Raw genomic sequence first — 26,994 nt, 5'->3', positions numbered from 1 at the left:
CAGTCCCATCCCATCCTCCACGGCACCTGCTAGCAACACCCTGTCCTTTGAGCACAATATAAACAAGGATCAGAGGCTGCAGTTTCCATCCATCTGTCATATTCCTAAGGCAGCTAAGCACCTTGGGAGCTATAGTAAGGACTTGTCTATGTGGAGGGGAGCCCAGTGTACACGGGAAAGCACTCTCTCATCGACTTAGCATGTCTTCACCAGACCCACTAAATTGATGCTGCTGCATCGATCGCATTGGGGTTCAAGTGTAGTGTACATATGGCTACTGAACGGCCATCAGGTGGTGGTAACTTTATGGAACAAGCTATTTTAATATCAAATCAGTGTAAAATACATTTCTAAAGGTGACCTGCTCAGCTTGTATTTTGTTCATAGTCCTTCATCTGCCCCGCACTGCACCGCTTCTTTCATGAGCTTTGTCCGTGTCACTGTCTACTCTTTTGTGAGCTAAGATATGAAGCAGCAGATGCTAATCGGCATCAGTTTGCATGCATCATTATTCGGGTTATTGGATTCCACAGAGTGTGTAACTGTTTTTCAGATTTCTTCTCTGTTGTGGTTGTGACGGTGCTCATGTATTTAACGATTTTGTATATTGCAAGTTTTCTATTAAATTAGACTCCAAAATGATGTGAGGGGAGGGTTTCATAATTAAACAAATGTACAGTTGACTCTGAGTCATACTGATGGTGAACAATCCTTTCAGGTCAACTGAGCGATTGTGTTTTAGTTAACTTGATTCTTACAGTCAAATGGTGATGACTCTACTCAACTCAGTGGGTTTATCTGAGAAAAGAAGTAAATCTGATCATTGTACTGAGGGAGTAGACATATGTGTCTGGGATAACCTGGTTTTGTAGGGGAATGTTTCACGCTCAGTACTATGAAGTAGACACTTTTCTTACTGTCCTCGTAGCCTAACCAGAAACGGGTTGAGGAAGAACCAGAAAAATCTCTCAAAATGGCCATGGGGTTTGGGATGAAATTTCAAGCTTAATTTTTCAGATTTGGGTATTAGATTATTTCAGATCAGCTTCAGGTTGGCCTCCATTCTTTGGGATCCTTACCCAAACCTAGCTTCAACTCCAAGGGCCTGTATGCTGATCTCACTGACACAGTACAACATCACTGACCTGAGTGGCTATATTACATATTTAAACTCCCAAACCTGCAAACATTTAGACACCTGCTCGACTTAACACCCCTGAGTAGTCCTATGTAGAACTTGTCAAAATAGCCGTTGTGCCAGCGAGCACATGTGAAAATGACTCTATAACTGGTAGTTAGAGCAGTCTCCTGGAATGTTGGAGATCCAAGTTCAAGTCCCTGCTTCAATGATTATTTAATTATTGATAAGAAACGGAACAGATTCAACATGAGAAATTGATAGAGACCCCTAGCTCGATGGTTAGTGCATGCTGTTGCAATGGGGAAGATCCATGTTCAAATCCCTTTTTCATATGAGGTGTAGGGGGCATAGAATGTGGCTCTCCCATATGCCAGGAGGCTAAAGGTTATCACTGTGCTAAAGATTATCAGTTAGGTCTCCTTCCTACCCCACCTGACGCATTTTGTAAATGAAGTCTTCATTGGCTTTGGTCAAAATCCCCGAAATTGGCATGGAATTTTTGGAGTTGCAGTGAAATGAAACTTTTAACACTGCCTCGACTCAACCTTTTTTTTTGGCTTAACAATTCACTCAATTTTTTTTTTTAATTCAGTTTTGGTTTGACCCAAAATTATTATTTTTTTTTAAATGTGGATGTGCCAGGGAACCAAACCATCCATTGTTTGCCCAGCTCTAGTTCTCTGGAGGCCAGTGGAGCACTACTCCACGTGGTGAGTACAAAATGCACACCCATGGAGGAGGTTGTAACAAACACATGGGGGCCAGAAGTAGGGACAGTGAAGAAATACATCCATTGGCCCTGCTGGAGCAGTGCACTCACTGGGACTGCTCGTGTGCATAAAGTTCAGCAGGTGCCTTGGGGCCTTACACTGCTGGGAGGAAGATGAGAATCCAGGCCCCAAAGCCTTGGATGGTTTGGGTTCCTGGCTATCCAAGAGTACAACTCTGTGCTCATGTAATAATGATACACTCAGCTGCGATACACTGAGTCACATGAGCTGACAGTCCCACGTTGTAAACAGGAGGAGACCTCTGGAAATTACTCAGTTAAAGTCTTTGATTGTAAGCCTTGCTTCCTCCTTAAACCGGAGTCCAACTCTCTTGGCCTTAAAGGCATGCTGCAATGCTTCTCTGTTCTCTGAGGCTTTTCCGAAGGGTGGAAGGGCTAAGAAGGGCTGAAGGCTAATGCTGAATGGTGGAGGGGGATCTGTTTGATAAGATCTGTACATGTTTTCTGTTTACACGTACGCCTGGAGTGATAGTCGGGTGTATTTTTTAGCAATTAAAATAATAAATAAAATAACTATCATAAAGGAAGACACATCCTTGATATTCTACCCGGATTTCAAAAAAATGTCCAATGTCCAATGTTAATAGTGACCATTGTCCTTTAAAAAGGTTGTGGCACTGCAAGACCTTTGACAGTTACGCATACAATGGTTACAGTGACTGAAGTCATGTTAATTTACTGTGTTGGCTGTAGGAGAGTTTCACTGTGGATTTGAAGATGGCAACATATGTCTATTCACTCAAGATGATACGGATAATTTTGACTGGACGAAACAAAGCACTGCCACCAGAGACACAAAATATACCCCAAACACTGGACCCAATGCAGACCGAAGTGGCTCCAAAGAAGGTAAAACATAGCTTAGATTTCTGCAGTGACAGACCCTCAGCTAATGCAAATCAACAAAGCTCCACTGAGGATCTACCCAACATGTTGAGGCCCAAAGCCTTGTCTTTTCTTAATGACACCCAGCAGTATTTAGGATGAAAATACTGACCTATGTTAATTCTGTAGGGACTCCATAACATTTAATAGAGTTGATCCCAAAGCAAAATCTTGCATCTGAACATTTACATACAGAGGTCAGATCTGTATCTAAAACCAAACTTTGTGCCTCCTGACCAGTCCTGTTTGTTACCATTTCTAATGCCATTTTAAAGATGATCAGTTTCAGGCAGTAGGTTCTGTAGTGATGTATATTTCAAACTTCCTACAACATTCTGTAGCTTGTAGTCATTTAAATTCTTACTAGCAGATTGTGAGAGCTAAAAGTTTCATTGTCCTGTCTTCATTTTGAATCCTGCTAAAGGGCGTGATTTGAAATCTGTCATCCCTGTTAACTAAAGCGCTGGATTCTGCTTTCTGTATGTATTCGAATGGTGACTTTCAGACTTACCGTGCAGGACTGTGATCGCTCAGACTACTTTATATTCCACACCCCACCTGCACTACCAAACACAGTAATGCTTGCATTGACTGTGCTTGGTTACAGTTATTGAGCAAGTCATTATCGTATCTATAATGCTGACATAGACTAGAATCAGGATCATTGAATAATGTGTTCTTTCATGGAGGATGGGCTTTTGAACTGTGATTGGTAGGGCTATCGAAAAGGCTCCTTGAAGCGATGCCATGAAGAAATTTTTCATTATTTTAAAAATAATTCTTCTTTCACTATTCATATAGACACTTTGCCACCTTGAGACTGAGATCTGGAACCTAAACAAATAATTTCCCCCTTTCTTGTGTATACGCACTGGTTTATCGCCTTACTGTTGCTTGTGAGTACTGAAGTACTAGCAGAGATTTTTACCGTTAATAGAAAAAAATCTCATTGAAGCATTTGTTTGTGGAAGCACATGGGATTTATGCAGGTCAAGTGCAGCAAACAAGGCCCAGCGGTGTCAGATGAATGTGAAAAATTGTTCAAGGTTCGTAACAGTTCTTGTGCAGAGCATCCTTACTCTGAGAGAGAGAGAGTGTGTGTTTAAAGACTGAACTTAACGATTTCTGTTCTGGCCTTCTTCTAGGTTTCTACATGTACATTGAAACATCACGCCCGAGGCTGGAAGGAGAAAAGGCCAGGCTTCTGAGTCCTGTTTTCAGCGTAGCCCCTAAAAACCCTTATGGAGTCACCAACACAGCATATTGTTTTAGTTTCTACTATCACATGTACGGACAGCACATAGGTGAGAGGAACCCAACGATCTTGTCATTTAAATTACAGGAGAAACTATGGTTTATTAAAGGAAAAATAATACACACACCTTACCGAGAAAGGAAAGGTCAGCAGCGTCTAACTGGTAACCCCTTTGTACAGCACCTAACACCATGGGGTTCTGCTCCGTGACTGGGGCTGCCAAGTGCTATGGTAATACAGTTTATAATAAGACATGCCAATTAGCACCTTCATCGCTTTGGGCTTGTTCAGCACAGCCCACTCTTGGGGGCAGTAGAGAACCACTCCCTTCAAAGCATGGGGCAGCAACAGGAAACCCTTCTAAGTGCATGTGAATGTGGCTTTGAGAAAGGGAATTTTCAAGTATGGCAGAGAGAAAGGGCCGTAAGCACTTTGCTGGTACTACACCAGTATTTTGAGTCCCCTGCCGTGGGGAGGCGAGGGTTGGGGTCAGTTGATTAGCAGCTATAACTCTCTTCTGATGGCTGTTGCAACATCCCAGGATGGATTTCTGCAGGCTGGTCCTGGCCCTAGATGAAAAAGCAAAAGAAACAGCCCGAAGTAGGTTTTTGTTTTTTAATGCCGTACATGCCATATCTGAAGGACACTGGTGTATCTCAGCGATATATATTTATGTATTAAGAAGGCAGGTCTCTCTAGATCCCAGAAAACCCCATATAAGTGAACACAGCATCAGAATGTGTCTGAATGGATTTCCAGCATCAAGCTGATTTCAAGTTATTATTGCCAAAATTACATTTTTCGGGGCAACCCCCTCCCTCAGATGCATGTTAGTGGCTCCTTTTGGACTCTCCTGCCTACCTCCAGGTAGGATTTAGCCCTTAAATAAAGCAGAGGAGTTGAAGGAGTTTTGTTAGTTGCCACTGCATGACTAACCACTTCGAGGCAGCCCCAAGGCAGGTCTTCGTCAGAGCTTTCTTCATAATGGCAAGAGATGCTGAGGCCGCATCGGGTTTAGTGAGTATCAGTCAAAGAAACTTAAAATCCCATGGAAACTGCTGATGGTATTGGGCAGTGAAGGATAGAGTGAGGTGTGTCAGTAGCCAGCATTTTCTAAGGTAATAGTAGAGTTGAGTAAGTTGTCAGCTTGACATCCCTTTGGACTTCTGTCCAAAGCATCATCACATCATTGGTCTTTCTGGTGCTGCTCAGTCTAGCGTAGGGGCCATGTATCAGGGGAAGTTTCCATGTCTGCTCAATCCTTGGCTTCTCTGCTGAGACTTAACAGAAGTTTAGTGTGTGCTCATTGTGACAGGGCCAAATTCTGCCCTCAGCACAGCTGCCCAACCAGATGGCAGAGGATTCCGAGGACAACAGTTGATGGTGGTTGTAAGCCGGGTAGGTTTGGTTTGGCCATTTTGAAAAACGGGTGAGTTTAGTGCTCCTCAGGATGAGAGAGAAATAATAGCACCGCTTTGAGAAAGCTCTGCCACAGCATCTCAGTCCTGAGGAGCTGTCCGTCTGCTTGTCGGGGCTTGGGTGCCTCTGGAGCGCAGCCTGCCAATCACGCTACTATTGGTATAATGGCCAAGAGGGAAAAGGGAGCGTATGTGGAGAAATGAGGACTGGGTATGAGATTACCAAATTCATTATAATGTTAGGCTAAAGCCTAACTCCCAAGAGAAAAGCAGGCATGGAATTATGTTTGGAACTAGGAACTATGTTTCTAATCTTACTCCCAAATATACGTTGCTTTAAACTGCGAATCATATGAGAAGTTCCTGTCAGATCATACAGAATTAACCCTGAGAATGCTCACATCCTCCTGACTGCCAGTCCAACGAGGGCGCATCTACTTTGCATGTCCACCTTTTCGAGGGGTTAACGTTGATTATCCCTGGCAATACAGACAGGAGACCGTTCGTGTCTGTTGTCTCTGCGAATGGCTGCTCATGTGGGCTCTCTCCTGTGAGGTGCTGAGCTCCTTAACTCCAGCTCCTGGTCAGTGGGAGTGTAACGTGATCGGCACTTGGCAGGTTTGGGCCACAATAATATTTTCATACGTTTGTAACTGGAACAATGAAGTGGCACACACTCTCTAAGCAGTGCCAGAGCTAAAGTGCCACAGGTTTTCACAAGTGGTGCAGTCGGTCTGTGTCCTACATCACCTTATTTCCAATCTACTTGATCGACGGCAGCCTCTCAGAGTAGTCCCGTGTTGTTGGGGGAACAAGGAATAAAGCAAAGAGGCACCAGGGTCAGTCTGTATTTATTGAAAGACTGGCAAACCAAAATAAAAACAACAGTGTACCAGAATATTGCCTGACAGTCACTATTTCAGTAAGATAGGGTCCAGTGGATGCCACTGAAAAGCTAATACAGTCGTTAAAGCTTCTCCTCACCTTCAACAAGTTAGCTCAAGAGTTCCCATGCTATAAAACCATCCGAAACATGAACTCCTCTGATTTATTTTTATGCAAAAATGTAACATGTCTCCATTGCAATTTGTTTTATCTGCTCAAGGGTCGCTTGGCTGCTCATTTTCCTGTAGGTCAGAATTGTTCTCAGTTTAAAAGAAATGTTCACTATGGGTCAATTTTTCAAAACGAGTCTTACATGCAGGACTTGTGGTGTTCTGCAAGTATGCACAGCCATGACTGGCAGCAGGTTATACATTTCAAGAATAGGTGTTTACTGCAGGTTGAATCCATCAAATTTGCAAATGCATTTGGGGCTGACACAGGTAGGTGTGTGTAAATAAACTCAAGAAGCTGCCAGCTTGATCGAGATGGCCTGAACATAGCTGGTGAAGTAACGCCTGTTCTTTTAAGCAAGAATGCTCAAAGATGTAGTCCTCTTGTCATTAGTTTGAACTACATGACAGAGTTTGGTGGTTGTATGAATGATCTTTTATTTAGCATCCTCTATGGCCTAAATAATTGAGTCTTGTAATCATAGAATATCAGGGAGGGAAGGGACCTCATCTAGTCCAACCCCCTGCTCGAAGTGGGACCAATCCCTAGGCAGATTTTTATCCCAGGTCCCTAAATGGCCTTTTCAAGGATTGAACTCACAACCCTAGGTTTAGCAGGCCAATGCTCAAACCACTGAGCTATCCCTCCCGCCAGATCAGCCTGTCCTACCCACCCAGCTGTATGTCACAATCTGTATCTCCCAGCACTAGTGGATAATACATTGAAACAACATTGGTGCATTGCTTGCTATTGGCATTATTTTGGATCTTCATGAAAATTAAAATTATATGTAATAGTTTTCTTTAAACTAGCATAAATTTAAGTTCATGCTGTGACTAGTCACAGGTGGGCTGGCTTTTCTCCAATGTATCTCCAGTAGTTGTTTGGAAAGAACCCAAGCCTTAGGATACCGCACTCTCTTCCTGCAGTTCTGCTCAACCTTGTACTAAACAATCCATGTCTCCCTTAACTGCTCCCATACCTGCAGTCCCTGGCAACTTATCTCACTCTTCTAACTGGTTGCTCCAATTCTGCTCCATTTCCCTGCCCATAAGAAAACCTCACTTAGACCCTCCTTCCTCTCCCGGTTATCACGTTAACTTCCTGCTTCCCTTCATCTCTAACATCCTGGACTGTCCTCTTCATCCCCTACAATCTGGCATGTGCCCTGAACCTGCCCACACAAAACTCACTGCACGTTGCTGTCTTTCCCTGCTCTATGGGTCTCCACTCCATAGTCATTCTTCACTACTGCTTTTAACACGCTAAGCCATTCTTGTCTGCTCAAGACCTTCTCTTCCCTGGGAGCCCATAACTCTGAACTCTTCCTTGTTGACTTATGTGTCAGCATTACCTTCGGTGGATCTTCCTCCTCCTGGCTCCCCTTCCCTTTGTTCTTCAGGGTATCTCCTCACCACCCTTCTTTCCAACTACTGCACTCATCCAGTTCCCTCCCCCCACCTTCCCTAGCCCTTTGATTCTTTTCTTCCCACCCATCCACCCAGGCTATGAAGCCTACCAGCTTCCCATCCCAATTCTCTAAGCTACCATACTCCTAGCCAGGCTGAAATCTCTAACGATAGCTGTTCTTTCTGCCTAGCCTTGGAGGCTTCCTCATTTCAGATCTTGCACCCAGGACCAGTGAAGAAGCAAGCAGGAAAAGAGGAGAATTATTGTCGCTGAACTGGCGTGAATCTTACAAGAGCTTCCCATTCAGTTTGGAGCTGGTTCTTATTTCACAAGAGCCAGGCGACCCTTCCCCCAGTGCTGAGCCCTGGTTGGCTCATCTCACGGATGGTGAACATGTGTGAAACCTGCGTGACTGCTGGCCCAAACTTCCCACACAGCTTCAGAAACAGCTACAGTGCATGCCACCCCCTCGTTCTGCATGTTTGTGGGCCCTTCTAGCTGGGTTGCCCTGCCCACTGAGTGTTTGAAGAGAGACAGGGTGTCCACCTAAAATCCATGTCTCCTCCCCACTGCTTCTCTCTCTTCCTTTCGGTTGAAAAATCAAATGCTACCGTGTAAAAAAAAAAAAAAAAAACTGTTCAGGCACTAAGGCACATTTCACCCAGTTTGAAGGTAAGGTGTGGGCCTGATTCTTGGTGTGCCTGTGTAACCATCTGCTTCAGGCAATTTCCTGCTGCTTTTTACATATGCACATTTCATTCCATTGTGTTTTTTTTATATTTTTTAAATCTAACCTTGTGTTTTTCAAGGCAGTGAGTTGTACTAGGTACCAGAACTTTGTGTGACTTTGAGCTGTGTCATTGTGCAGGTGTCTCTCAGAAAAGAGGTCTATTTGTAAACTTAACTTGTACTTTGCATTCCCAGGGTGCTGGAGAAATTACATAATTAACGTTCCAGGGGACGTGTTTTACTCAAGGTTTTGCTGTTCTCTGCCTCCCTAGAGAACGGTGGCTTTTGAGAGCTTTGACGCTGTGAACTTTTTCAAATCAAGGCAAAAACGATTTTTTTTTAAAGGCTGGTATATAAAGGACACCTCCAGCCTCCAGGCAGCAGGAGAAAGCTGTGTCTGATGGGAAGCGCATGAGAAACATGCACCGAGTCTGTGAACTTTGTGACTTCTTAAATCCTGCCAAATTCTATGTGACACTTATGATTTTGTCACTTGCAACGGCAGGAAAAAAACATGTCACATTCCTAATCAAAGACCGAATGAATAAAGAATACCTAAGGGAGACATATGGGTGTGATGGCACCCTGGGGTACAACCTGAATCTGTGGGACCTTTGTGCTCCCTTAACTCTTCAGCCTGGACGCTCTCACACAATGCTATGCCAGTGACAAGCAGCAAAATCCCTCCAGACGCTGCGATCATCAGCATGTGGAGCCCCACCCCCAGCAAAATTCCAGGAATGCCCCTTGAGCCACCCGTGAATCATACAGAGAGAGGCACCCACCAATCATCCCAGCCTTGCACCCCAGAAATATACCATCTTGCACTGCTCAAGTCTCCCTCGGACAGTGCAAGCTTGTTAATAAGTTTGCCACTTCAAAGGAATGTAGACGTGCACCAGGCTTTGTAATCCGAGCTGAGCTCCCCCAAGCACTGTAACCAAACACCCACTGTTTTAGGTAAAATATCAAACAGATTTATTAACTACCGAAAGAGAGATTTTAAGTGATTATAAGTAGCAGACTTGGAGATCAAAGTTGGTTATCTAAGAAATAAAAATAGAAATGCAGCCTAAATTCTATCTTAAACAGACTAAGCAAGATTGGAATCAAGCAGTCTCTCACCTAACAGACGTTACGGGCAGCTCCCGGTTCTTCAATACACAGACTGGGACCAATCTCACTAGTTCAAAGTTGTTGTCTTCCAGAGGATCTTCCAGGAGTTGAATTGGGGCCGGGGGAGGAAAGGCCAAGTGATGATTGCACAGTCCCCCTTTTATACTTTCATCCATCTGCTAGCAAGATCCTTGCTGTGACGTGGGGATCATGCAGTCCCCATTAGTCAGACAGTCCCCATCTAGGTACATGCCCTCTCCAAGCTATCTCTCAGAGAGTGGATTCTTCTTGATGGGCCATTGTCTGGCCAGTCATAGCTGCTCCTTTGTCCTTACTGAAAAGCTGGCTGTGGCGTCTCCCAGCCTCACAACGTACTTCAGTAGCACATATCGCAAAGCTTCATAACTTCACGTACAATGACAGCACAGACAATCCAATGGGATATTAAGGTTCAACAGATCAAGACTTTTTAAATACCTTACCAGCCAGGCATTGTACAAAACATATAATTATATGACAGTGGTGAATAAGGGGGCTCCAGGGTGCTACTTTGAGGTACAGTGTGTCACAATGGGAATGGGGCAAATGCCTAAGGGAGGGGCTGCAAAGCATCAAGACAGACTGTTACCTGTAGCAAAGAGTGTCTGCCTTGGAATCTGCACACACCTGAACACTATTTACAAAGAAACTATCTGTGCAAAAGAACCAAACTGACTAATGTTGTTACTGGGTGTTTTTGCAGGAAGCTTGAATGTTTATCTGCGGTTAAAGGGACAGACCACAATAGAAAATCCAGTATGGTCTTCAAGTGGGAATAAGGGACAGCACTGGAACCAGGCCCGGGTTAATATACACCCCACCACTTCATTTCAGGTAAGGCCGAGGAGAGTAAATCTGTCTGGTGCATATACTGGAAATAGAGCGTTCTCTTTGACACTGATGGGGGAATCAAGCAAGTGGCCTGATTACACTTCTGCTTTTTTTTTTTTTACACAGCATTTCACAGCTTCATTTCAGCTCTGAAAGCTGCTTTCTGGACAGATAATTGCTTTCCCTCTTGTAAATAGGTGCAGATCACAGAGATTAACAATGCATATTTAATGTCAGAATGCCAACCCCTCACTGGAATAGTAACCTGTTCTCAGCTGGGAATGGTGCTATCAATTTATGTAAAACATGTTTTTTTTAGCTGAGCAACTTGAATAGAAAGTTTGCTTCATGTGTAATTTGTCTGGGGACCAAGGAGCAATACACAATCAAATCCCTAGAAATGTATGTTTTCGCCACAAAAAGAGAAATTATCTCTGAATCTTTGGTAACAATTAGGTGACAAAGCAGCAGCATTCCCTGTAGAAAATTCCCGACTTTGCAAAGATACACACAGCATTCATTAGAATTGCACAGCTTGCTGCAGTTTGTCACAAACTTTGTGCTTGATTTGATCATGAGATGTGTACAGATTTCTGCAAAAAATGGGCCCAACTCTGCTATCCATACTCACGAGGATGAATGGGCCCAGTGAACTCAGTATAGCTGCTCGAGTGAGAAACTCCTCTCCCGTGTAAAAGTTGCACAAATGAACCTTATCTCTTTAAAGCTATCCTACTCGCCAAGGATGATTACGGTTCTGGGCTCCAAATGGTATGCACCTCCAAGTCTGCTAACCTGAAAACATGGATTGGCAATTACTCCTGATCCTGACCCTGAATTTTTCATTGCCAAAGTAAGGGGCAGAGATAGAAGGAAAGTTATTTGGTGCCCGTGCCCCTACAGGCTGTTCCAAACATATAAAAGGCAGCATGGAAGAGGATGGGAAGAAAACAGTGAGAGAAGGATGACCTGGAGGAGGTGGTAAACCAGAAAATGTGAACAGAGTAAAGACTGTGGGGAGGGGAAGGCAAATGAGTGCCGAGATATAGCCAGGACCACACACACAAATGTGGCCCAGCAGCCCTCATGAGGGGTGATGGGGCCAAACCTGAGCAACTTTGCCACCCTGGAGGTCACATGCCCGGAGCAGGGAACCAAGGCCAGCCCTGCTAGACCAGAGGTAGCACTGCAGGGTGAGTGCAGGGTAGGCACTGTGAGCCCTCTCCCCAAGGGGAGGATCTGCCCCCCGTCCCAGCCCCCCAACCTATTTACTGGGTTGCCACAGGCTGTCGATATTTACAAATGGGTCCTGAGCCCCAGAAGGCTGAGAACCACTGCCGTAGCCCCTGATTCAGCAGTCTGGCCCTGTTCAGCAGAGCACCTAGTTACGCACTTCAGAGTTTTGCTAAAAAAGGATGAACTTCAGCACATGCTGCTAGGGAGAACTGGTTGAAATTTTTGAATGAAAACATTTTTTTTATGGAAACAGGGCTTTTGGCACTCAGAAAATTGTTGTTTCGTTTTAATGTTCAGGCTTTTTTCAGCAAAAATAAAAAGAGAAAAATGTGTTTGGTTTTTATTTTTGTGTTTATCATCTCTGGTTTTTTATCTACTTTTCTCTTTTCCAGTGGAAAAATAAAAAAGAAAGAGAAAGGAAGGGGAGGAAAGCAGATCCAAAAAATTGAAAATCGGGGGGGGAAGGGAAGAGTTAGAAACATTTTCTATAAAAAAAATAAATTGTGAACATTTTTGAATAAATGAAGATTGCTTTTTAAATAAAACCTCTGAAATGCAAATGCCTTCAAAATTGTTTTTTGAACTTTAGTTTTCATTTTTTACTAGCCAGATTTAAATATTTTGCTGAATGAGGTGAAGGACTATTTGATTTTTTCATGGATGTTTTTTGATCTATTAATCTTCCTTGTCACATGGTATGTAACTCTGCAGTCAGTATGCCTAGCTCCCATTGTCACAATGTTCATTTCTGGCATGTTAGTAGAAACTGACCCTGAACTTGCTTTCCAGATGCATTTTACATTACAATGTTTTAAAGTGAGAGTCTCAAAAATCACATGATTCTGGGGGCTGGTGCTTTAAAAAATATTCCAAACAACAAAAAGAGTTGTCGATATTGGTTCCTCCTGTTCATAATGATTTATTACGTTTTTATAAAGTTACTTTTCATTGTGATATCTGCACAGTGATTAAAAGAGCATCTCATTGCTGCATTCCCCAAAAAGAGAAGCCATTGGACCCAGTCTTGGTAGCAGCACACCTCACCTTCCTTCTATTTCTTTCAAAGCAGGAAGATATTCTCTGCCTGCCTATCCCACTGTGCTACTAACTTCTAATTACCCCCCTCACCTTTCAGCATTCTTATGCCAAAATGTGGACAGAGGGGCATCACAGAAATATTTACTACTCATTTAAGCAAATCTGTATCCAGTCAGTTCACAAGTTTTGTGGTTGTTTTATAGTTAAATTTAAGGGGAGTGAACTGAAACGAATCTTTGTCTGCGGTAAACGGTATCCTCTGACACAGAAATTAAAACTTGTTAATGGGTTAATTTATTCCTAGATTTCTTTTACATTTTCCCAATCCACATATCCAATACCGAAGCCTTGCTGGTGAAGAGATTATGAAGGGATTATAAATGCTTAGAACCAGTCTTTATGTAATGCTTATTCTGTCTGTTAAATAACCTGAAGAAGAGCTCTGTGTGGCTTGAAAGCTTGTCTCTCTCACCAACAGAACTTGGTCTAAGAAAAGGTATTACCTCACCCACCGTGTCTCTCAAATAACCAAATACTTTATGTAATGGTAAGTAAAATGAGAATAGAGCATATAAAAATGAAACACTACCTGCTGTCTGCATCATAACAGCTCTCAAACCGCATTTCAGTAGGGACACTGTGAACAACATTAGCTGTAACTTCCTTGAAGTCTTACTGCTGCTTTCGAGCTCCTTGCTGCAATACGTTGCATAGTTTGGCGCACACAAAGAGCTGTTTCCAAAATGGTTCTTTTACCTGGAAGAACTTCCAGCATTGAATAGGATGCGGTTAAGGACACAATCTTCCTGATCCTCAGCTGCTGTCACTAGTCGTCCCTGGATGTAAATCAACATAGTGCCTTTAAACTGGGGATAGTCATTGAAGTCTGTGGAGCTACCAAACTACCCTGGCTGCATATCATCTTTATTGTCTAATTTTTTTTCGGTGGCTGCTATGAAGGATGCCCTATGGCAGAACCGCCTCCGTTTCTGTATCTCCAATAGTGGATGTTCAATGGAGTTACCCATGCCTGACAAACATAATCCTTCGAATAACCTCTCATCCCACGCAAGTACCCCAAGGCCCATGTCTTCAAATGTGGGTGCCCCAAGTTAGGCCTCGAAACCCATATGTAAATTTGTAAGTATTGATTTTCCGCGAGGCCTAGCACCTGCCGTTCCCATTGATTTATAAATCCTTTCTCCCATGTTTGAAAATTAGTCTCCTTCCTTTAGGAGTTGATATATGGGCTTAGGTGCCTAATTTTATGCAACCACGTTTTACTCCTGGGGGCATTCTTCACCAAAAAATTAAAAATTTTGCATATAATATGTTAAAATTCTGCAAAATTCTGCAAATTATAGTGTCAAAATAACACTACATAATCACGCCAGTTTCAGTTATTTTGGTAATTATTTCAAAATACCTGTCAGCAAGTCTGTCTGTAACAATACAGGCACACAAATTCCCCCGGAAGCAGAAAGTTAAGGAAACCCCTATGACAACCCAGTTCCTGTGTCTCTGCCCCCTTCCCCTCCCCAGAGCCCAGCCGCAGGGCCCCCCTTACTCAGATACCCGAACCCCCTCCCCCCCCAGAGCCCAGCCATGCCCCGCCCAGCCCAGACAACCACCCCTTCCCTCCTCATTGAGAGCCAGGGCCTACCTTCCCTTAGACAGATTTGTGACTTTCTCAGGTCTGGTCTGGGCAATTGAAGGGATTCCTCAGAACACAATAAGGAATTGTCTTCAGCTCTTGGGGCACATGGCAGCTTGTACCATTGTGACTGATCATGCAAGGCTACACCTCTGCTTTTCCAGGATTGGCTCACTATGACCTATTCGCCAGTCGGTGACACCTTGGACAACAGGTGATGTTTCCTCCACAAGGGAGGAATTCCCTAAACTGGTGGAAAGACCAACCCAACATCTGCACAGGCCTTTTGGTCATCCAGCTCCATCAGTAACTTTAACAACAGACATGTCACTGTTGGGATGGGGATCTCATCTCAGTGCCCTCATGACTCAAGCAGGCGATTAGCTCGTGAAACCAGTCTCCACATAAATCCCTTGGAGCTCGGGGCTGTCAGGAATGCCTGCCTTCATTTCCTACCCCTCGTCGGGGGCAAATTAATCAGGGTCATGACTGATTATCTTCTATCTTGGAGGAAGGGTCTGCACTGTGCATTTCCTTCAACACCACTGATACTAAAGGTGATGAACAAAATCAGTCAGGACAGTGCCAGCGTTTTCCTTATAGAGCTGACCTGGCCAAGACAAGCTTGGTACACTTACCTGCTTCACCTGTGTGTCCAACTGTCACGTAAGCTCCCAAACCTCATCTCCTCTTGCAGGATGTGGGTCATGTGCCACAGTCCAGCCTAATGTGTCTTCACTTCAGGGCATGGTTCTTCATTGGTTTCCAGGGTCAGAATTCTCCTGCTCTGCAGAAGTGCAATAGATGTTATGGAACACTAGGAGGTCAACCCATATTAGTTGCCTGCAGAAATTTAAGAGATTCTTCCATTGGTGTTCTTGCCGCTGCCTCCTACCTGAATCTGTGACACTTCTAGTCATCCTGAATTATCTAGATGTTGGATCTGAAGAAATCAGAGTTATCACTTAGTCTGATTAAGGTCCATTTGGCTGCAATATCAGTCTTTCATCCTCTGGTAGAATGATTTATCCATATTTGCTCACCCAGTATCATCTAGGCTTATTAAAGATTTCAGGAACCTCTACCCCCAGATTAGAGACCCTACTCCAACCTCAGACCTCAACCTGGTATTCAAATACCTGATGAGGCCTCCATTCGAACCATTTTTAATAGCCATCATATTGGCCTGTAGGTTTGGGGAGATTGATGGCAGATCCCCCCCTTTACAGTTTTCTTCAAGAACAAAAGGTCTTTACATCAAAACCCTGAATTCTTACCTAAAGTTTTATTGGAGTTCCATCTTAACCATTCCATTCATCTACCAGTGTTTCTTCCGAAGCCACATAGATCTCTGCAGGAGTCCTGTTTTCATATATTGGATGTTAAAAGGGCTCCGGCTTCCTAATTAGATAGGACCAAGCATTTTCAAAAGTCACCCGGGCTGTTCATCTCTTTCGCGGATAGATCCAAGGGGTCCATGATCTCTGCTTAGAGACCATTGAGATGGCTATCTGGAGGTATTATCATTTGTTATGGTGCTCTTCCTCCCCAGCAGGTGATAGCACAATTGATCACATCACAAGAAACCCCCTCATCATTACTTAAGAACTGCTACCTGGGCCTCATACGCTTTCAAAATATTACACTTTAGTCCATGCCAATCTGATGCAGCATTTGGTACTTCAGTACTGTCTTCAGTTATAGACTCAATTCCGAAGCACCCTCCTCCCTCTGGGGGTATTGCTCAGAAGTCACCTGAAGTGGAGCACCCATGGAGGGGACCACTCAAAAAAGAAGAAGAGGAAGTTATTCACCTTGTGCAGTACCTGGAGTTCTTCAAGGTATGTCCCTCTGTGGTGCTCCACCACCCGCCCTCCTTCCCCTCTGCTTCAGACTGTTCTCTACGGGGTATGAAAGAGGTGGAGAAGGAATTGAAGGCGATTTACCCAAGCATGCCTATATAGCCCTGGTGTCTGGCATGAGGCGGCAGAGGGAATATGCACAGGCCAAACTGCTTATGGAAACTCTCCAATCAAGGGCTCGAGAAGCACATGCGCACGTGAAGTGGAGCACCTATAGGGACTCATATCTCAAAAAACAGCAGTTACTGTGTTCATGTCTGTCGTAGAGTTTTATATTGCCACCCATCACCGTATGTGAATGCCTTTCATGTAATATCCATTCCTGGTGGGCTTCATTGTTCTCTCTTTTTAGATTAAAACTCTGTGAAGAGTCTTTTTGTTTGTTCATGAGTTAGCTCATTTTGTTGGTTGATTTGTTTTTTACAGGGTTTTTTTTTTTTTTTATTTATAAAAAAACAGACCCAGGAAGACAAGTACAAGACATGTCGTATTTATGGCTGTGCAGAATGTTTCCATCTCAACTTTTTTCAAGGGAAACATTTTCCACTAAATGTAAATTTTCACAGAAAGTGCTTGCTTTTCTTGAAAATGTTTAGTTGGAAAACCTAAACAGTGAACATTTTCAGTTTTTGACACCTCCCTCCCCAAAAAATTGCAATGTCCAAAGTTTAAATGCTCAGTTAGTGGTTGCATCTGTTTTAAGGTGACTTTGTTTTGCACCTGGGCAACCTGTGTCAACTAGCATTAACGGCTTTTTGCAGTATTGTAGCCATGTTGGTCCCAGTACATTAGAGAGACAAGGTGGGAGAGGTGATATCTTGTATTGGACCAACTTCAGTTGGTGAGGGAGGCAAGCATTTTAGCTTACATAGAGCTCTTCTTTAGGTGACTTGAGGTGCTCTATATAGTTCCTAAGCTTGTTTCTCTTGTTTTTCACACAACACACAGTCAACCTGTGGAACTCCTTGCCAGAGGATGTTGTGAAGTCTAAGACTATAACAGGGTTCAAAAAAGAGCTAGATAAATCCATGGACGATAGGTCCATCAATGGCTATTAGCTAGGATGGGCAAGGATGGTGTCCCTAGCCTCTGTTTGCCAGAAGCTGGGAATGGGTGGCAGGGGATGGCTCACTTGATGATTACCTGTTCTGTTCATCCCCTCTAGGGCATGTGGCATTGGCCACTATCAGAAGACAGGAGACTGGGCTACATGAACGTCTGACCCAGTTTGTCCGTTCTTATGTTCTCACCAACAGGAGTTAGTCCAATAAAAGTTATTACCTCACCCATCTTATCTCCCTAATTTACTGCTTTGGAAGTTATCCAAAGCCCGGCAAGATTTCATCCTTTCAACATCTAATTAGGCTTATAAACCTCTGTTGTGATTTAGTCCAGAATAATGAGCATGATTCATTTAATTCTTCAGAAACAAATGGATATTTTACACTAAAGGATGGATCTGTCAATAAATACACAAATAGTATGCGCGTGCACACAAATAACATGAATTGTAGTGCCTGGAACAGACTGACAGACTGTGAAAGATGGACAGGCTGCTCTGGGGAATTAAATGCTTTGTTTCACCACAGAACAGGTACAGCACAGGGGTTGCCCAAGGCAAGCAGTTAAGCTGCATGTCACGTGCCTCAGCTAGAGAGGATGGGCCATCTCTAGGGTTATAGATGTGGCTTAGTTTTCATTCCCATCAGTCCATGTCCTCTCCACTTAGCCCCCGACAAGGATGCCAGACAAGGTCAGGGTCCCATTCTGCTGGGCTGCACCATCACAAGTTTAGACGTGAAATTAGACGAAGGTTTCTAACCTCAGAGGAGTGAAGTTCTGGAATAACCTTCCAAGGGGAGCAGTGGAGGCAAAAGACATATCTGGCTTCAAGACTAAGTTTGATAAGTTTATGGAGGGGATGGTATGGTGGGATAGCCTAATTTTGGCAATAAATTGGTGTTTGACAATTAGCGGTAAATATGCCCAATGGCCTGTGATGGGATGTTAGATGGGGTGGGATCTGAGTTATTACAGAGAATTCTTTCCTGGGTGTCTGGCTGGTGAGTCTTGCCCATATGCTCAGGGTTTAGCTGATCGCCATATTTGGGGTCAGGAAGGAATTTTCCTCCAGGGCAGATCGGCAGAGGCCCTGGGGGGTTTTCACCTTCCTCTGCAGCGTGGGGCACGGGTCACTTGCTGGAGGATTCTCTGCATCTTGAAGTCTTTAAGCCACGCTTTGAGATGCCAGACATAGGTCAGGGGTTTGTTACAGGAGTGGGTGGGTGAGATTCTGTGGCCTGCGTTGTGCAGGAGGTCAGACTAGAAGATCATAATGGTCCCTTCTGACCTTAAAGTCTATGAGTCTATGAGAGTCTATATGAGATGATCCCTTTTTTCATTATTTTGACTTTCGGCTACTAGAAACAGGCTAAGAACATCATCATCTTAGACCCAAATGAAATGTTGGCAATAAACTTCAAAGCTGGCTACAATTGTTACTTGGGCTTTGGGAATAAAAGAAGGGCCAAAGAAGACTTAGGGCTTGTCTACACTGGCACTTTACAGCGCTGCAACTTTCTCACTCAGGGGTGTGAAAAAACACACACACACCCCCTCTGAGCGCAGCAAGTTTCAGCGCCGTAAAGCGCCAATGTAAACAGTGCACTAGCACTGGGAGCTACGCCTCTCATGGAGGTGGGTTTTTTTAGAGCACAGGGAGAGCGCTCTCCCCGCACTCTGTCGCGACTACACAAGCCACGTTAAAACACTGCCATTGCCAGCACTTTCACATTGCCAGTGCAGACTAGCCCTACGGATAAAAGAGGAGCCCCACGGCAGCATTGCTTCCAATTAAGGATGGTCTGAACATCCACATTTAGATCCAGGTTGAAATCTTGGCCAAGTTTGGGGGCGTTCAGACTTGGGATTTTGATTGGGCTGGTTTCTCCTTCTATTCAGGAGTCTCTCCAGGGAAGTACGCCCAGCCTGGCATCTATTGGAAAAAGCAACTAAAAGCTAAATTCCCTTTGAGACTCCCTGGATCGATGGGACAATATAAAGAATAGTTTCCATTTTACTTGTCAAGAGAGTAAAGTGGCCTTCAGTATATTTGTAAGCCTTGCTATTCTTCTGCTAAATGCAGCATTTCTAACAACAGCTGTGTAAAATTACATGGACACGGATAATAGCTTTTGCTAGAGACTGGTAGGGGATTGTGATCATCTGGCACATCCTGCAAGTAACTACGAGCTACACACTAGACTGTGCTTCATGCATTGCCAATACTCTTCTGCGATGATTTGTTTTGAGCCAGTGGCCAGCCTGGCTAATAGGGAACCATCTTTGAAACCTATGCAGCTTCTTGCCAAAAGCAGATTTTAATTAAATGCAACCTATTGTATGTTTGTTTATAGAGCTCTTGGTGTCTTGAAGCAGAGCTTGTCCTAACCAGGAGAGATTTGATTTTAAATCCGGTTGATAGGTTCTGTACAGTCTGCCAAGAGAGGGAGAAAAGAGGAGAAAGATATTTTCCTTTCAATCAGAATACTTTCTAGTATCAGTGTTAGAGTGGGGAAAATGTGATGAGAGGATAATTACTGGAAACACTGTTTTCAGACAGTGGGCTAAAAATGGAAAACCTTGCTGTTTTCCCAATTACTGCTCCTGGTTACACTAATGCCTGCCTTGTTACAGTAATTAACCTACAATATCACACTTCAGTAAAATGACGATGGAGTCATCCACTACAAATGTGCTGCTTTCAAGTTTATTTAGCATTGCGTGCACAGAACTTGTCGTGTGACTTAAGGCGTACCAGTCAGCTTTCAAATACATCCCCAAGCCCTGCCTGGCAATAGCCTAGAGAGCAAATTTGGCTTAATAAACGTAGGCCATGTGTCTACTGCTGAGGGCATGAGTACTGCAATCAAGTCTAATAAAGAAAGTAAAATCTGCTTCTGCACAGCATAATGTCTTGTGATCTGGTATTTTGACACATCGTAGTGCTTGAATATTATTTATACGGTTGTGCCCATCCAGGCCTGGTGCCGAGCACCTCTTGCGCGATGCAGTGCACTGTTTCACTGGGAACTGAGGAATAGCTGGACATTTGTAATGAAAGCTGCACATTCTCATTGCATAACACTGACTGAACTGTATTAATTAGCAAACAAAAGATGGAACCTGTCAAAAGAACTCAATCCTGTGCCCCATTAAATCACTGGTAAGACTGCTGCTGAAATCAATGGCAGCAGAATCCGGCTAAGTGTTCTCTATACATCTGTACTGTAACTAGATTATTACTAAATGTAATGTATTACTCCACATAGAATTAAACGTCAACCCCCAAGAGTTAATTTCTGTAGCAGTGCCACAGTGTTTCCATATGATGTTTCATGCATATGTTGTAGTCGATGAAAGTTTAAAACTTGTCATCTCTGTTAACTGAAAGCACTTCAAAAGGATAGCAGTGTGAATTCGATTCCTTGCAAAATAGGTCTTGCATAATTCCCTTCACCTCTACAGAAAGACTTTGAAGTTTGCTATTGAATACATTTTCTCATGGTTCTACAGTACTGTAGTAATCCATCATTAATACCTGGCATTATGGTAAATATTAGTAACTACCTTGCTACACGCCAGACATCTCCAAACGGGGATAATTTTCCTCTCCAGCTGAAGTAATACAGATTTCTGCCTCTAACTGTCTCACAAAGTTGCTCTCTTTTTCCTCAACCACTTACTTTCCTTGGTTGGAGCTTACCATTCTCATATTCTGAGAACACACTAGACCAAGTCTGATTTTTTTTCTCAAGGTGCCCTGAAAACAAGGGGTAACAACTACACTGGAGAGGTGCTAACCATCACAAGGATGGGAATAGCCTCTCGCTATTCATCTTTGAGCTAGGATCTGCTCGTTTCTTTCACCAAAGCAGTAACAGGAAGTGCTGTTGACACCTGGTGCTTTCCTGAGAGACCAGTATCCAGCCATGCCATGATGGACATATACCCCAATAAGCAGTGGTGCTGACATAATGTCAGTCATGTCCTCCAGTGACTTGCAATGAATATTTTCTCAAGCTTGTCTCAGTGAGAAAGACATCAGCCAAATGGAATCTGGCAGAACCCCAGAGTGGGTGAATGAGTGTCCAGGTGACTCTCTGGAATCTCTCAGTAGGAAGGGCTAAATACAACACCAGTCTGTTCCATAGGTTCTCTGAGACTGGGGCTAATGACCACCAGGGGCAGGTTGCAAAGAGGCGCCAGGGGGTTAAGACCACCCTGTCCTTTCCATATTGCTGAGTAGCAAGGGGATCCCAGCTTGATCCCAGCTAGATGAGATGGGTGTCGCCGTATGGAAATGGGTGGAACCGCTTGGGGAAAATGGAGAACCACTGATCTCATCTTACCCAGGAGCTTCTTTGGACTCTGTCTAATTGACGCACCCTCATGTCTTCCCCGGAACATGGTCAAGTGCAGTAATAAGTTGTAATGCCCAGAGACCTCCCACAGAAGGGCAAACTCATGTTTAAGCCTGTTGTATAGCTAGCTAACGCCTTCCTTTTTTCATGGCTCATTATCTGAAATGCCTTTACTGTCTGGGGCCAGACTACCATCATACCTTTATTTCTAGAGTGCCGCCCGTTGAGGGACGCAGGTGCTATGCAGCAGACGAGCAAATGTCCAGTCTTGGGATGACATGCTGTGTTGCCATTGGCTGTTGCTGATTTTTGTTTGGTTGGTTTGTGGGGGGACAGAGTTGCTCCCTGGAACTAGTCACTGGTGTTGGGATGAGGCTCCTCGAAGACAGGCTAGCCCTACATGCTGTTCCAGGCCTGCTGTATACTTGTAAACAAAGCAAGTTACAGTTAACATATGCCCAGACTCTGCACTAATGATTTCCCCTTTACTGGGTTGCTGACCTGCAAGTACAACAGGTGTGTGTACATGATTGAAGGCACATAGAGAGTAATTAACTACAGCTTTTTAATACCACATTAATTTCTGTCCATGAATAGAGCTGAATATTTTCTATGTGTCATGAATTCCCTGTATTGTTAATTGTATCATATTTATTTTTTGCAGCTCATTTTTGAAGGGATCCGAGGTCCTGGCATAGAAGGTGATATTGCTATTGATGATGTATCGATTGTGGAAGGAGAGTGTATGAAAGCAGACCAGCCAGCCAACAGTAAGTGGGTCCTCCAGACAGTGTGATGAGCTGTCTAGATACTTACACCGCTCCCCATCCCTGTAAATGCGAGCCATGTTCTAAACCAGACCCTGTGGTGCAGAAAGCAAAACAAAACGTTACCCAGTGAAGATGGAGATGTTTAAAGATTTTCTTGGAACCAAAATCTGGAGCCAAAATATCTCTAGTCAAATATGAAAATGCATGATATTTTTTTTAAATGTAATGGCAGCAAAGAGAAGGAAAACCAAATGGGAGTCAGGCAGGTCAGGACCATGAAATTGTACTCTGGTGTGTAGCTAGAGGGCATGTATGTATGTATATAATGGCACTGGTCTATATTAAAGGAATACTAGTTCTTCTCATATAGAGCCAGATTCTGATAGCCACCGTCCCATTGCTCCGTGCCTTACTCTATAGGTCTTTATTTGAAGTCAGCGGAACTGTTTGTGGAGTAAGGTACAACTGTACTGAAGTCAGGATATCAGAATCTGTTCCCTAAACCGTAGACATTTGGATATTAATAACGTACTTAATTTTAAAAGTGTATAGATCTCCTTTTCTTTTACAATTAATAAACATTATATATGTGTGCGTGTGTTTGTGTGTGTGTGCACGTATATATTTATTTGTTTTATTATTATTATTATTATTATTATATATAAAAATCTCCATTACCCTACTGATAAATCTGACTGAATAAAGAGAGGGAAGGAGAGAGAGAGAGATGGGTGTATGGGGATGGATGGATGGATGGCTAGATAGATAGATAGATATTTCAGGCACACATCTATGCTAAAAGAATTTTAAGGTTGCAAAGCCAAACACTCAAAAGTTAGGAAATTCCCAAATGTAGGTTGCCTGTGAAACCTTAATTCATCCCCCACACACAGATTACTTTGTACATAGGTTTTATGATAAAGTCTTTAATTATATGATCTCTTACTATTTTTCTCACAGGACCTCTGCCTTATTCAGTGCCCAGGATTGACCTTGGTCCCCTTATTTATCAATAAATATCATCCAGTTATCCCAACAATGCTGGAAGCTTGGTGGAAGTGGGGAGCCTGGCCAGGGGGCGTGGCCTTGGGGGGAAGAGGCAGGGCAGGGGCGGGGCTACTGAGAGGGACCGGGTCTCTTGGCAAGGACCGGGAAGAGGCTGGCACCATCAGCAGGGGCTAGATTTTGCAGCGGGGCAGCCACTTACCTCCTCCGTCGTGAAGCGCAGTCCTGCCGGCGCCACTCTGCATCTGCCCAAGGCAACGCAGCCTCCTTCCCCCAAACTATGCCCATGTTAAAAAGCAGGCAGGCATGGCCCTCGCGCTTTTAAAAGTGGGGGGGGGAAGGTGGTGCCAGCACCCGTGAGTTATCCTGTCCCCCAGCCTCTGCATTTCCATATGGGAACTTTCAATCTGTGCAGTGTCAATGTGCCATTTACCCTGATGTGGTAAACTCTTGATTGTCTGCTTGTTAATTCTATTTTTTTTCTCCCCCACTCTTTGTAGATTTACGAGCAGGTGCTGTTGGGACATTAGCACATATATGGCTTTTTCCAGTGATCCTCCTCATGTCTGTCTTAAGTCATCAAAGGTGACCTTATCCTGGCAGAGGCTATGAAAGATTCACCAGGCATTGGCATGAAGAAAGAGTCTTTGTAAAATGGACATTTAAAAACAAACTACCAAAGATTCCTCCACTGACTGACTCAAAACATTAAAATAAATAAATAAAAATTAAAAAAAAAAAAAAGCACTGGGGATAAAAGGCATCATGGGAGCGTAACTGACTCTGAACCACATATGAAAAGCGATCTGGCGTAAAAGCGACCTTCAGGTGCTTTTGTGGTCTATAAGAAATACGGCATCATCTGGTTGAACTCTGAAAAAAAGACCTATAGAAATCCTTGTCAAAGCACAAAGTCATGGCTGGTTTTGTTTCAAATGAATAGTTTGCTTGTTACCATGGAAACCTAATGGCCTGCCAAAAAAAGAGAGAGAGAGAGAGAAACAACACCTCACTGTAAACAGGGTATATGAAGAGCTGGCGTTTATTTTCCCTTCAAGAAGGTTTTTAGTATAGAATTAAATAAATGTAGGCCCTTTCACCTTTGGGTGTCACCTCCCCTAGAGAATAACCCTCGATCAAAGATGTTTAAGACATTTATGTTTCATTTTCTCATGGCTATGCTAGATAACTGTATGCTGTCTCCTTTTGCATGCATTACTATCCAGGGTGTGTAACCTGGGCTTACATATGACACAGGCTTATCCGAGTTTGCTTGCAGCCACTTCAACACCTTTCCTCCCCAACTAAGTCATCTGTCCTAATGAAGTGAAGAAACCAAACCACCGTCTTTTATAAATTGCCATGGAAACCAAGTGCCTTCAATGAAACAAGCCTGATTAAAAAACAAACAAACAAAATCAACACAGAAGCTTGCACTGCTAAAATGTGGTTTGTGCAAACTATTTTCTAAACAAACCACAGAGCCTAAGTGTGCAAACAGCAGGCAAGGGAACAAAGCCGCTTCTGGAGAAGGATGGACCTAAGTTGCTGCGTAAGACCCTTTCAGACGAGATGTTCCAGACAGCCATGGCCTTTCAGCTTATTATCCATTAGAAAATAGCTTCCATTGGTCCTGGAGATGGGAGCAGCACTTTTTTTTCCAGATGATCAAGTGGGTCAACCAGAGAAAAAGGTTGTTAAGATGTACTTAGCGCAGCAGGTGGTAAAACACAAAAGGGATTTTCTTACTCTAACCTCCATTTGAAAAGAAATTGGCCCGAGCTTTAGAGAGACGAGAAGGTGTGTGTGTGCGATTGCAGTGCATACAAAATAACACAAAAAGGGGGCCGCCAACACAAAGGGGGCCTGCAAATCTGGCTTTATTCAAAACACGGATGGTATAATGCCTCTGCCCGTTAGTCAGACTCTGTGCAGATTGTGAAATATTATTTTATTATTTTAGCATAATTAAAAAAGACACTTTTACAAAAAAAAAAAAAAAACCTGTAAAAATGATTTTGAGCTACCTGAGTACCTACCATACCTTTAACCGGCCAGTTTTCCAATGCATTGTAAATTTCCCTTATTCAGTGGGTTATGAAAATTTGAAAACCTTTTTCCTTAAATTATCTCAGCTTTTAACTTCATTTAAAAAAAGACTTTTGTCTAAAGATGATGATTATTTTATTATATGTTCAATGCCCTAGGATTAAAAAAACTGATATGCAAGTAATTGGGTTACAAATATTAAAAACAACGACAAAATATAACATTTGCAAATATTAATATAAAAAGCACAACAAGATGCAGTAAAACAATTACAAGGCTTGATTTTTTTTTATTCTGTAGAAAAATGTTTGTGCAAATTCAGTAATTCAACTGAAGAGACAATTTTACAGCTATGTTCAATAAAGCCTCTTTCCAGGTAAGGTATTCTAAGTGGTATGCGTGTTTGTTGCTCTATGTGCACTTATTCACGAAAAGGGCTTAACCGAGAGTCGCTTTCTTGTGTCGTAATCTGTCATTGTCTGAATCCATAATACTACATGACGTTCAGGGACAGGGATTTTTCCAAGGGCACTGCTAACTATCTATTTGTAAGTGATTTCACTTGTTTGTAATACGCTGGTCCTATGGGAGTGCCCCAGTTGGAGTCCACTTGGAAGTCAAGTGGGAGTTCTGGGCATGGATTGACTGTGAGGTTGGGGCCTTATATGCTTTTAAATAAGACATTTCCAGCTAGCAAGCATCAGCATTAATGAAGGATGGGAGAGCAATAAAAACTTGCACTTGGTATCTTTTGATGTTCAGAGCAGTACTAATAACGCCAAAGTAGTGACATATCACTGGAGAGGCTTTTTCTCCTCATATTTTTGGCCTGGCTGTCTTTGGAGAGAGCCTGTCTTGCAAGATTTCCAACCCTGTTTCCAGAAACATTATTTCACGCCCATCTGAACCTTTTGCAGTTCCCCCATCATTAATGTTTAGGTACTGTATGTCAGCTGCCATCGTGAAAGCAATACGACTCACATTTGGTCATTTTTCAGTAAGAGCACCAGCTTCAGTGGTCCTCTCATCAGAGAGGTCGCAAACACTTCCCAGGGCTGTCCCTGAAGACTGGCAGCAGAGGGACCTGGGACTGGACTGGTATCTCAGCTAGTACCAAGGGAGCTATCCAGATTCATATCAGCTGAGGATCTGGCATGTTCTGGTTTATCCTTCACACTAGATTGCTGTCAATTCTTCTGCTGTTTTGTTTTATAAAATCCAGACTGTTTTGCTCTGTGTAGATTGACTGTGCTCCTTTAAAAGTAAAACATGCACCATTCCCTTTAT

At 43.3% G+C, this 26,994-nt stretch overlaps 1 protein-coding gene across 2 annotated transcripts in view; it reads left to right on the top strand.

The window, feature by feature from the left end:
- Positions 1-25,661, top strand: part of MDGA2 (MAM domain containing glycosylphosphatidylinositol anchor 2) — a 619,444-nt gene extending 593,783 nt beyond the window's left edge. For both annotated transcript variants that reach the window (XM_034770448.1, XM_034770447.1), the window contains exons 13-17: positions 2,625-2,780; positions 3,962-4,120; positions 10,543-10,673; positions 22,548-22,653; positions 24,159-25,661. In XM_034770448.1, the coding sequence (XP_034626339.1) occupies positions 2,625-2,780; positions 3,962-4,120; positions 10,543-10,673; positions 22,548-22,653; positions 24,159-24,247 (641 nt within the window). In that variant the 3' untranslated portion in view covers positions 24,248-25,661. The remainder of the gene's footprint in view (positions 1-2,624; positions 2,781-3,961; positions 4,121-10,542; positions 10,674-22,547; positions 22,654-24,158) is intronic.
- The last annotated feature ends 1,333 nt before the right edge of the window (positions 25,662-26,994 follow it).

Source organism: Trachemys scripta, chromosome 4 (assembly GCF_013100865.1).
Source record: "Trachemys scripta elegans isolate TJP31775 chromosome 4, CAS_Tse_1.0, whole genome shotgun sequence".
NCBI classification, from domain to species: domain Eukaryota; kingdom Metazoa; phylum Chordata; order Testudines; family Emydidae; genus Trachemys; species Trachemys scripta.
This window is presented reverse-complemented; position numbering and strand designations above follow the sequence as displayed.